Source organism: Tasmannia lanceolata, unplaced genomic scaffold, assembly GCF_043159265.1.
Source record: "Tasmannia lanceolata isolate RefF3 unplaced genomic scaffold, GAP_Taslan_0.1 ptg000008l, whole genome shotgun sequence".
NCBI classification, from domain to species: domain Eukaryota; kingdom Viridiplantae; phylum Streptophyta; class Magnoliopsida; order Canellales; family Winteraceae; genus Tasmannia; species Tasmannia lanceolata.
In genome coordinates, this window is record NW_027518685.1 from 61983963 (window position 1) to 61996980 (window position 13018).

Consider the following 13018-nt stretch of genomic DNA (forward strand, 5'->3'; position numbering starts at 1 on the left):
TTTTTTACTCCATGTTGGCCTAGTAAAAAGTTATGAAATTGAAATCAATATATTTTGTAGTGCAATTAGAAAGTTTTGAGATTGCATACAATCCCAAATTTGTTTCTGTGATTTGTCTGTGTTTCTGTATTTTTTTTGTTGTGTTCCTAAATATTGGTCGTTTTCGAGGGACAGCCAGATTGCAATATTCATGTATGTTCTTCGATTCAATTATCTTGCAGTACATATTGAAACGTTATGGCATCCTCAGGCAACACAAGTGGTACGTCATGCCAGGGATTGGACTCAAACTTATGTTTGTGTAAACAGCCACTAGTTCGAAGAATCACTTGGACCAACATAAACAATAGCCAAGGCCGGCCGTTTTGGGCATGTGCTGTGAGTATACTTGCCATTCTCTACTTGTTATCTATTTTCTTTTTGAAATAGATGTTGGAACACTTGGGGAATGTAATGTTTAAATAACATGCAGGTTCGCAATTGCAAATCTTTTCGTTGGGATGACGAAGCGGAGACATGCAACAACAGATGTGCAGATCGTGGCGAGAAGGGGATAAATGAGGAACGCATAAAAGCACTGGAAAATGAGATCGCCTTCATGAAGAATGAGATAGCCTTCCTCAAGAGTGAGATCGGCTTCCTCAAGAATGAAAACAGCTTCCTTAAAGTCTTAGGAGCAACAGGGATTATGTTTTTCTTGTACCTTATTCATGTTAAAGCATGAAATGTACTTCTTTCGTTAGTGGACTTTGTAGATTTTTTTTCAACTTTTTTTGGAATGTACTTGTTTTATGGGACTTGGCCTTGTCCTTTATTGTTGTATCCATGTTGATATTTGGTCACATAAATTTGCAAAAGGTGCAAAATGGATTGCATTTGGAAATTGTACTTTACTTTTTCATTTTGCCTTGATAAATGCAATGCACTAGGCTAAACATTGTTTTTGAATGACCATTGTTTGCTAAGGACACCAGAACCGTACGACTTGTACCCACGAATTTGTTCAATGATCAATGGCTCAGATTGATGATGACACAAAGCATTAAAAATAGAAACTTAGATATTAATGAAATCTTGGCTATTTATTAATCCATGAAAAAATGGGTTGTCGTCCCATCCTGAGCATAAGATGAAAGACAACAAAAATCAACGTTCGTTATTATTCTTTTTGCGAGGAATCCTAAGCGGATTCCATTTGCTTCAGTTTGCCTACCTATGCTGCGTTTTCTTAGTGCTCGATAGCTGGTGCTTTTATTCTTCTACATGGTGAGGCAGTAACTATGGTGCCATGTGAAACAAACAATAATTCCAAAAGCATAGGCTGTTAGAGTTTGTATTATTTAATCATTTATACTTCAACACCCGGCACACCCTTCTACCTAGTAGATTATGAACTCGTGGCACATGTGGCTTCACTTCCTGGGCTGACCGTTGCATGTGGAATTTTTTATAACGAGGAGGTCTGAACTCGAGACCTTTGGCTCTGATACCGTGTGAAAAAGCTAGTTGGCTCTGATACCGTGTGAAACAGCTAGTTACTACAAAAAGCTTAAGCTTTTGGAGAAGTTGGTAAGTTTCTAGCATCATGTACCTCCTCTTTCTGGTCCAGCAGTCGTATATCAAAGGGTTATCTGAACATTAGATTGGATGTGGGTTGATTTTCAATCCCACAACGGTTAGTTAGATTTGGATTTGGGTTGATTTTCAATCCCCACAACTCCTAGTTGAGACTTGTAATAATCAGAGTCCATTCTCACTCCCTTTTCATGTTTGGTTTTGAATTGGGAGGTTGGTTAATCTCCCTCATCGTGACTAACTTCATTGCATAAAACGCACTGGTGATTGATATCAGCCACACAACTGAGGTTAGATCGCCAACAAAAAATACCTGTGATTGCCATAAGTCTGATGTCAAACTTAACTTATAGTCCATAACATTGAAAAATGGTCTAGTTCATACCATATATCTCTATATGAACCTCCTTTTTGATTACCTTTGAAAATTTATTTGCATTTAATCTTAAATACAAAAAAATGTTAGTTATGATTATTTGCAAATAATGGCTATAATCTTCTTAGAAATGATATATCCAACGGCTTCCAAAGAGCCCTTGATGTCTCATCCACAAATAAATTAAACTAAAATAATCTTATTTGCAAACAATGACCAATTTTGGTGGCACCAGAAGAGGCCTGAAGTCCCTCTTAATACTAATCAAATAAAATGATACCTTCACAAACTGGAGAAGTGCTTACATGCACACTACTCGGTCCAAGCAATCATGGCAAGCCAAAATAACCCTCAGAGAAAATATAACTATTAGAAATAACAAAATACATGCGTTTTTATTTTTTGTAGTGTGTTCTCTTTCAACCAAGAAAAGGTACACATATAGCTTCTACACACTAATATTTGATTACATTCCATGCCTAGGTAGAAATATCTTCCACACAAAATAGAAGAAATGCGCTGAACCGCAACAGTTTTGACATAATTCATTACTATAGTTTGTGACATAATAGGTGTTGTTAGAGGACTAAAATAATGGAACTCTAAGTGTCCCAAGAGCCATTAGATGTTTCAAGACATCCTGCCATATTTTCTTCGACCGATCGAAAAATATGCACACGCATTTCACGCTTACCCACAAGCTCAAATATGCATGTATCTCCTCCTTCAATATTGTTGGCATGTGCAAAGGCGGCCCACCCACGAGATATATTGCATACACTCTTATTAGTACATAATCTTACTTTATATGCTTTTCCCTGCGGGTCTCGAAGAAGAATATATCCTTCTTCTCTATGAAGATGTGCCCTTTTGAAACAAACCGGTACTTGCTGCACAAGTAATATCTGATTAGTAGAAAATAGTTACTAGGATAACATCTTGCATAGCAACCAAAGCACTGACTATTACAAGAATTATGCTAAATTTCTTTTTATTCCACGAGACATGCTAACATTTAGAAAAAATTTGTAAAACTTAAACAAAATGCCCATGTCATTGTTGTAGCAAATAAGCCGCCAAGCATTATTTAAGCATTTGTGCATAATTTTTTGTTTGGTGCTTTGATTTTGAGACTCTAGGTCAGTGAACTACTGAAAAAATTATACTGATTTGTAGATCGTGCTCAAAATGCCTTACCGAAACTATATGGCCAACATTTGGACATTACATTACATGCAATGACTGGGGTAGATTGGTATATTCATTTGAGTTTTATTTTTATTTGAATTCCAGTTGTAAAGGAAACATATAAATAGCCTTCCCTCCATTTGTAATTCAATTTTTGGTATTTTCATTTGAATTTGGGAGAAAGTTCTGATTGTAAGGAGTTTACCTGCCTCATCCACCAGGTTCCTCCATCTGGATCATAAAAAATAAAAAAAACCGATTACAACTGTTGCCAATCATAATCTAAAATAAATAAGGAATGAAAATGGCCTACTCATCTGAACTATTAATGTAAACGGAGTAATTACTTATGCTCAGAAAGTAACAAACTAAAAATAGTACCCACTAAATACATGAGATAGATCATAGTTTATACGTACTCCTCCTATGCCTCTTCTTCTTCCTCTTCCTCTTCATCTTCCTCTACGTCACCTTCCTCTTTGTGCTTTCTTTTAGGCTTCTATTAGCATTCACCATAACTGAATTAATATATAAACATTAACAAATATCACTCCTTGTACACATACAAATGAATAAATAGGCAAGAAAACAAACCCAGCCTTTATTTTTACATGTCGACTTATAATGTCCTTTTCCGCCACAAGATTTGCACGTCCGTTTCTTTGGTTGGGATACAGATGTCTCTAAGCTAGATTTCAAGCGTGTTGGATTCTTTGGACGGCCCTTGGTCTTTGCAATTGGTGGGTCTCGAATTGTGATTTCAGGTATTCGACTCACGCCAAAGTTTGAATATACTTTGCTACCAACGATTGGTATCTCACTAGCCTCCAATGTAACGTCCTTTTCTTTCTACTTTTGTTCTTCTTCAGCGAAAAGAAGATCACAAATTCAGTCATCCTATTGAAAACTTTCTCATCTCTTCCAGGTCCATCAACCAGTCTTTGTCATCTTGATATTAGGCACCACCTTTGAAAGGGATTCACGCTACGTCCCACTTGTGGCCTTGTAGATATTGTACCCCTTACTTGATACATTGCCTGAATAGACCATCTCCTCAACGTGTAATGGTCGGGGACCTTCTTCAATTGTTTCGTATCCATAATACGAAGGATATGTTTGCATAAGATTCCCTCCCTTTCAAACTTAGCACAATCGCATTTGACAGTCACTCCATCAGAATCATCATAAAATACCCTAAACCATCTACTCTTCACATCATTTCTGGGCCCTACCAAATATTCTTCCACGACCCCATCCTTGCTCAAGTGGTCATACCAACAACCACTACTATCCCTCAACTCATCCTGAAAAATGTTAAACATATTCCTCGTATAAGAATATCCCCGCCTCTTCTTCCAATGGGCTATTCGTTTTCATACTTGCTTTTGAATATTTCGACTTGAAATCTTCTTCGGCTTCCGTTTTACGACGTTGAACCAGTGCTCTATCACATGCATCTAAGAACTCATGCAAGGCAGTTTTGCTATTCACATATCCATCAAAGAATGCATTCATGCTTTCGCTACGTTGACTTGGAGTCATTCCTGTAGTGAATGTGTTTCGTCAATATGCTGGAACCCAATGCTCTTGCTGCTCCCACATCCTAGATAACCAATCCCTTTCCCCGATTTCATATTTACAAACCAAATCTTCCCACAACTGCTCACAATCCTTCATATTTTTTGAAAAAAACCAACGATTATAATCGAGGTAGAAATCACTAGTTGAATCCCTCATCTCTGCAACATGCTCAAGCTGATGCCTGTGTATGTGCCACGAACAAAACCTATGATGGGTGTGTGGAAAAACTCTTCCAATTGCATTTTTCATGGCCGGATCCATATCAGTTATAATTGCATCAAGTGCTTTACCATGCATGCACGTCAACCACTGTTCAAATAACCAACTGAAGGTTTCCTCTGTCTCATCAGCTAACAGCGCACATCCGAATAGGGTCGACTGTCTATGATGGTTCACTCCCGTAAACGGTGCAAATGGCAGAGATAAACTATTGGTTTTGTAAGTGACATTAAATACAATGACATCGCTGAATGTCATATAAGCATCTCTAGCCCTAGCGTCAGCCCAAAACATAGATCGGAAGGTCCCATCCGTATCCAACTCCATCGAGAAAAATAAATTCGGGTCTTCTGATCGCTTCTTTTGAAGATGGTTGGCCACTAAGACAGCTTCTTGACTTATATTGTTCACCCTCTTTTTTCTCAAATGGGAAGCAACTTGATCAGGTGTTACCACACCTGATATTCCATCGTTTGTTGAATTAATGGCCTTTGCAATCCTCGCAGCCGGCATCTGGGTCTCATTGAGACAGTCAATCAACGTCTTAACACTTTCACTCTTACTGAATCTATTATGGGAACGGTGCATTTGCCTCTTCAGTGGGGAGGTCAGAATGTGAGAATGAATGTTATCAAAGGTGGTCACTACCCACTTCCCATCTCTTAGTTTTATGGTCATCTTAGCTTTGCAATTCAATCTGACAACTCGTCGTTCTCTCCTTTCCTTACCATCATCCACTTTATTTGCCTTATACTTTTTCACCCCCTCTCTATCACACACAAATTTCCTTGAGTTCACAACATTTGTTTTTTTAGAACTATTTGTACTGGATTTTCGTAATCCAAAACCAGTAGCCAGTGCATAAGAATTGTAGAATTCAAAGGCAGACATCCAATCATCAAACACTTGGTTCAGAAACGACTTATTCACACTACTATTCTCACTAGCAGCCTTATTGGGCGTACTATCACCCTCATCTTCGTCATTCATATCAGTATCTGGCCATTCTATATTATCTTCAATCAGATTAACCCCGTCATCACCCCCATCATCAACCACAATAAGACCATGGGCGTCAAACCAGGAGGCTTGTGATAAAGCATCATCAACAAAACCAGATTGTGCACTGTCATTATCCTCGATACGTAACCCACATGGTTGCGAAGAGGTTGGTTCCATTTTTCTAGTAATTGAAAGAAGAGAAAAATAAGAATGTACCCGCATTATAAATAACAAGTAGACATTTGAATGTAGGTAAACCCTTGAAATAGAAAACCCTTAAACAACTGAAGAAAACCCTTGAAATAGATCTACTGTTTTCTGGTTTCTTCATTTTAATCTTGTCGGATAACCCTTGAAGTTAAGGATGAATCCAAACAGTCAACTGAAGCAAAAAAAAAGGATAAAAAACAACTGAAGAATTGAAAACAACTGAACAATCTGCCCAGAGGAAAAAAATCTGATTTTTGTATGTGTGAAAAATGATTCAAGATAAAAAACAACTGAAGAATTGAAAACAACTGAACAATCTGCCCAGAGGAAAAAATCTGATTTTTGTATGTGTGAAAAATGATTCAATCTGCTGTAAGGAAGGAAAGAAAAGCAAAAAAGAAGGGATTGAAGGAAAAAAAAAATGGAAATCGTACTAACCTGGAAGGGAATGAAGCCGTCAGAGAAGAGAGAACCAAACTCGTTGGTTTGGAGGCGAGAAGCAGCAGAACCGGACCCTCGTTTTTCAAAGAAAAGCAGAAAACCCAACCCTCGTTTTTCAAAGAAAAGCAGAAAACCCAACCCTCATTTTTCAAAGAAAAGCAGAAAACCCAACCCTCGTTCGTTTTTCTCTTGAAGCAGAAAAGCTTGAAGCTCATATAGCTTATATGAGCTTGAGGGCCCAAACACATGGGTCCCACATTTTTTGTGGTGATCCAAATCATTCATTTGCAAGGCCCCATCATAGATAGGGTGTGTACCAAAAATCAGCTCCATTGGATCATCCTAACCCCTCCAAAAGCGGAGGGCAAAAATGGGCAAATTTGTGGCCAACGGTGTCTGTCCATTTTGCCCTCCACTTTTGGATGGGTTAGGATGATCCTATGGAGCTGATTTTTTGTACACACCTTATCTATGTAAGGGCCTTTCAAATGAATGCTTTGGACCATCCTAACAATATGGGCCCACATGTGTTTGGGCCCTCAAGCTCATATAAGCTATATGAGCTTCAAGCTCACAATCATTTTCCTCATATATATATATATATATATATATATATATATATATATATATAGAGAGAGAGAGAGAGAGAGAGAGTTTCTAAGGTGTCACCTCATATAGCTTATATGAGGTGGCGCTTAAAAACATAAGTGGCCCACTTTGTTTGGATGATCCAAAGCATTCATTTGATACGCCCTCACATAGATAGGGTGTGCCCAAAAAATCAACTTCATAGGATCATCCTAACCATTCCATTTGTGGAGGTTGAAATGGATGGGTATAAACCTCCATAAATCTGCCCATTTTTAACCTCCATAAATGAAAGGGTTAGGATAATCCTATGGACCTGATTTTTTGTAGGCACCATATCTATCTAAGGGCCTTTCAAATAAGTGGTTTGGATCATCCCAAAAATGTGGGCCCTTTATGTTTTGTGAGCGCCACCTCATATAAGCTATATGAGGTGACACCTTAGGAACTCTATTCTCATATATATATATATATATATACATACTAGTGGGACACCCCGTGCGATGCAAGGGGAGTGGGAAAACATTATATTTAGATTCTCATGATAGACAATAGAGAAACTGCATATTACGGAAAAACCTTATAGATCGGAGGGTTGCAATCATCCCATCGAAATGATTTTGGGGGCACAACCTATTTGCGTCGCGGCCCATCAAATGGACGGCTTGGATCATCCTATGGCGTTGACCGCAAACTTCATTTGAAAAATCTGGGTGGGGCCTACAATTTGGCCTTAATGTTAATGCACGACCCACACCATAGGATGATCGAAACCATTCATTTGATGGGCCAGAATGTAAATAGGTCGTGCCCCAAAAATCATTTCCATTGGATGATCACAACTCTCCAATCTATAGAGGTTTCCGTAATATGCAGTTTTTCTTTAGATCGGAGGGCTATGATTATCAAATGGAGGGTTTGGATCATGGGGCGGTGCGTACAATGCACTTCGAAAAATACAGGTGGGGCCTACCTCGTTCAAAGATTTAAAGAAATTATTTTTTGGGCCCACCAACTGTGGAGGATAGACCAGTGTAAAGATTTGAAGAAATTAATTTCTGGGCCCATCAAAAAGATTTTGAAAAATATGGAAGGGTTTGACCCGACCCGTAAGGGTCCGAGTGACACGGGCTAGGTGAAAATGAGCCGGGGAAATTTACGGGTCACGAATCTTGGACCCGTACCCGGCCCAAGAACTGTACGGACCACATCACAGGTTGATCCAAACCATCCATGTGATGGAACACAACATCAACAGGTTGTGCCCCAGAAATCATTTCCATACTCTGATCCTAGCCGTCCAATCGATAGAGGTTTTCATAATATGTTGTTCCTCTTACATCGGATGGTTAAGATCACCCTATAGATTTTTTATTACAAAAGCATAAATGAGGGGGGCAAGATTGAAATTATGTGGTTTTCATAGGTGTCTTTGTTAAAAAGCATAAAGGAGGGCATAGGATTGAAATTAAGTGACTTTAACAGGTGCCTTTCTTAGAAAGCATAAAGGAGAGGGTAGGATTGTAAATATGTGGGTTGAATGGGTGCCTTTGTTAAAAAAAAGTCAAAAAAAGTGATGTGTAATTCCCACTGATTTTTGGGAGAAATTGAAATAATTCCCTTAGTTTCCATTCCTCTCTCTCTCTCTCTCTCTCTCTCTCTCTCTCTCTCTCTATATATATATATATATATATATATATATATATATATATATATATATATATATATATATTATTTTGTTGTGCTATGTGATTAATAATAAGCTTTACCATAACTGTAAAAAAAATAGAAATTTCATCGTTTATCCGAGGAAGATCATTCATATTTCTTGTTGCAAATTCTTCTCTTTGTTAGTATTTGATGAACGAGTACCTGTGGAATTGATTAATCTCTTAGCTCACTTGATCTAGCTTCCGTATGGTTGGACTAAAGTGATTTAGTTGGCCCATGCTTTTAATTCATCTCCACACAAAACAATCGAATTCTAGAAAAGGGATCATAGCAACGGTAATACAACAAAAGATGGAATTTCTTTTTCTTTTTTTATTATCAGGAAGAGTCATTCTAAAGAGAATGTACAACTTTTCTGCGATAACCGGATGCAAGCTCCCAAATATGTAAATGACTGAAAACAAGGCATAACTATGCTGCAAGTATCTCTTATTAAAACTTCCATTTTCTATTTGATGGATGGAGGGCCTTATGGTTCAATGGGAGAAACATAGCATCTTTGATGGATGGAGGGCCTTATGGTTCAATGGGAGAAACATAGCATTGTGTCACTTTAGATAACAAACATGGTCTTCCTACACCTTGATAAAGGGACACCTCTTGATCAATCGAGCCTATTAAAGACGTGGTAACTCTTCATATTCCAAGGAAACATAGCATTGTGCAGATATGAAGTGTAGGATTGGAAGAGCATTCAAAATGTCGATGGGCAAAGGCCATAGAACCCATCTATGTACTTGGAAGGGTGGTACATGTTATTCCATTTAGAGGGTTGCCTAACAACGAAGTTTTTTACTGAATTGTTGTTAGAAAATTGATGTACAAATCTGTAATTTAGGATTCGAGAATACCTTATAACAAATTAACCTCACAACTTGAAGACAGAGATCAATAATATTTATTTCTGCAATAATAATTTGTAAAGAAAAAAAGAAATCGTTAGATCACTTATCGAGTTGAGGCACGAAGAATCTTCGCTGTCCTTAAGGCAAATCTCGCCCCCACTATGACGAATCAACGGTGCAAATGGGCGTCTCGGCGTATGTCTCCAGGATACAACAACTCTCGCTCCAGGGGTGTGCACTCACGCAGCCCGGATGCCTAAGAACTCGCTTATATTTGCCAAAAGCCTTGAGCAGAAAACCAGAGAAGAGAAAGAGCAGAAGAAGAATCCGTCAAGGATATCTTTCTGTTTTCTCTAAAATCGATTTTATAGAAAGGTAATCGACACGTTAGAGTGAAACGTCGCACTCTTTTAGTGCGTGAGAGACGTTTTCCAAACGGTCACTAAACCACGATTAAGGAATCTCAAACGGTAAAAAAGAGTTAAAACAAAATAAATAAATTCTTGACCGTTAAAAGAAAAAATAAATAATAGAAAAAGAAAAGCCTTAGGTCCACGCGCGCGGCCGGCCGAACCACGCCGGGCCGGGCGGCGCGCGCGTGTGGTAAGATCAAAAGCCCACCGGACTCGAGTGGGCGATCTGTGCGCGTAGGATCCCCATGACCTCTTGCTCATTCACAAGGCTAAGAGAGTGAAAGTATATATGGCCACTCCCATCCTCTCACACTTCCCATCTAGGACTAAAGTTTTCTCATGACTTTAGTCTTTTTGGAGGGAAGCCCAAGTAATTTGAATGAGAAGCCCAAAAGCATACATATAATGACTAAAAACACCCCCATTGTAAGTTTGAATTACAAAAAGAATTTTTTCACATAAAAAGTCAACAATTGTAACATAGCATAACATTTCTAGGGTAACGGAATATAATGCTGAGAAGGCAAACATGTATGTGGCATTCTATCACTTCTATGGCGAAGGATCCAACATGCTGGCGGAATGTAGGGCCCTCCTTGTTGGGTTTAGACTTTGTAAGTCTAAATATAAAACCCCTTGAAAGAGGATCAAACAACAAAGTTCTAGTGGACATGGTCCTTAACAAAGTTAGGCCTCCATGGGGCATCCAATACTTCGAAATTATCTGCCTTATGCAAGAGCTTGCTCCCACTATTACTCATGTATTCCACCCCCTTTAGATAGATATACTCTTTTAATTGTAAGTTTTTTTCAATGGTTATTACAATTCCTCAGGAGCTGTAGCAACTAAAAAGGGCGGCATAGTGCATGAGGCTCCCGCCATTGCGGGGTCTGGGGAGGGCTAGATGTACGCAGCCATACCCCTGCTTTCCAGAGAGGCTGTTTCCAAGACTCAAACCCGTGACCGCCATGTCACAATGAAGTAACCTTACCGTTGCACCAAGGCTCACCCTCGAAAAAGAAGTCTAAAGGCATGAATGTATCTATCAAAGCAAGGGTGTAAATATCAAAACAAGGGTGTATCTATCAAAATTGGTATTAAGCTCAACTTTGACGAATCAAGCATGGGGAATCCAGGGGCTTCAAGGGTAGGGGGGGACTTCTGCGAGAGTCAGATGACAGCACCAAGGGAGATTTTTCCTGTCCATTGGGTAACTCGGATTCGACCAATGTAGATGTGATGGATCTCTTCAAGCTTACATTTTATGGAGGAGGCGGATCTTGATCGTATCATAGTTGAGGGAGGCTCCCTCAATGTAATCTGATGGATCAAGTCTGGATTGTCCTATCCTTAGAGAATGGCGGACGCGGTAGAAGAGATTTTGGACAGGATTGAGGGTCACTCGTTCAACTTACAACTTACTTCATGCTTGGAGGTAGATGGGCTGGGCTAGGACCGGGCTGGATGGAGCGGTGTTGGAGGCTTTTTGAAGAAGAAAAGGAGAGAACATTCACACTCCATTACTTCTATTGAATACGAGTGGTTACTAAAATTTAAGGGTGGCACTAATGAGTGGCACTTTGACAATCACAAAGTTTCCCTGCATAAACATAAGCACACATTGCCTAAAAGAAAAAACATAAACAAACCATACAATGATAGCCTCACCATTTTGAGACACTCCTCATGTCGGAACAAAGCTATATTTTGTCCCTAACTTGGAGAGAATATCCTGATATGAAGCTCTTTCCATGGCTTTAGTAAATGTCAACCAACCATCCACGAGAATAAATGTAAGAAGAGGTAACCAAACTTGATGCCACCTTCTCCCTGATGTAGCAAAAATCTATGTTCGTAATATTTCCATGAAGGCGCCATTCAAAAAAAACATCCAAGAAGGAGAAAGAAAAGGTGAATGCATAGATGAGAGATGAGTGCCCAAAAAATCAGCTTCATAGGATCATCCTAACCCTTCGAACTGTGGATGTGAAAATGGATGGGTATAAACCTCAATAAATCTGCCCATTTTTAGCCTCCACAAATGGAAGAGTTAGGATGATCCAATGAAGCTGATTTTTTGGGCACACCCTATCTATATGAGGGCCTATCAAATGAATGCTTTGGATCATCCAAACAATGTGGGTCCCCCTATGTTTGTGAGCCCTAGCTCATATAAGCTTATATGTGCTATGATTCAATTAAGGGCATGACACATCATAATGGATTAAATACAAATATAGTCAATAAAGAAATACATTTCTGACAGAAAAATTTTTAAAGGAAAAAATTTATGTCCACAATTATGAGAGAAATGATATGATTATGGTTAATTTAGAGAAATATTATTATAAATTGAAGGTTCTATGATTAACTTGTTTTCTTTCCACAATTTAGAGGGACATGTCTGTCCTAAAGATGCTTTGCCACCTTTGAGTTTGATACAACAGTCCTCTACGAGATGCATAATGAAGAGTACGAAGGAGTACCAAGTAAATTACACAGAAATATTCTTTTAAGAATTGAAACTTCAGATTTTGTAATAAGTAGGTTGACCTTGCAAATAAATATTAATCATAATAAATTCTATGTTCAACTGAAACAAAAGTAGTTATACTATATAATGAGACACAATAGCAATCTATCATCTCCATTATACTACGAAGTTTGGAGAAAAAGACAAATATGTATCTCATTTATAGCAATGTAGAAGGTAAGCCTTTATTCTTAGATAAACTCGGATCAGAAATTTTTTCTACTCTATGGTAATTAATACTTGATATTCTTGATGTTATATAAATAAGATTACATTCTTTTCATAAAACAAACTGCAACTTTGTGGACAGTTCCA

The 13018-nt window shown here is 38.4% G+C and overlaps 2 protein-coding genes across 2 annotated transcripts; both read right to left on the minus strand.

The window, feature by feature from the left end:
• Positions 1 to 3563: 3563 nt before the first annotated feature.
• Positions 3564 to 4681, minus strand: LOC143883133 (protein FAR-RED ELONGATED HYPOCOTYL 3-like). The gene is made up of 3 exons (XM_077386490.1): positions 4577 to 4681; positions 4165 to 4443; positions 3564 to 3638 (listed from the first exon to the last, which is right to left on the minus strand). Exons 1-3 carry the CDS (start codon positions 4679 to 4681, stop codon positions 3564 to 3566), a joined length of 459 nt encoding a protein of 152 aa, XP_077242605.1.
• Positions 4682 to 4702: 21 nt separating this feature from the next.
• Positions 4703 to 6118, minus strand: LOC143883134 (protein FAR1-RELATED SEQUENCE 5-like). The gene has a single exon (XM_077386491.1). The coding sequence runs from the start codon at positions 6116 to 6118 to the stop codon at positions 4703 to 4705; it is 1416 nt and encodes a 471-aa protein (XP_077242606.1).
• Positions 6119 to 13018: the final 6900 nt, after the last annotated feature.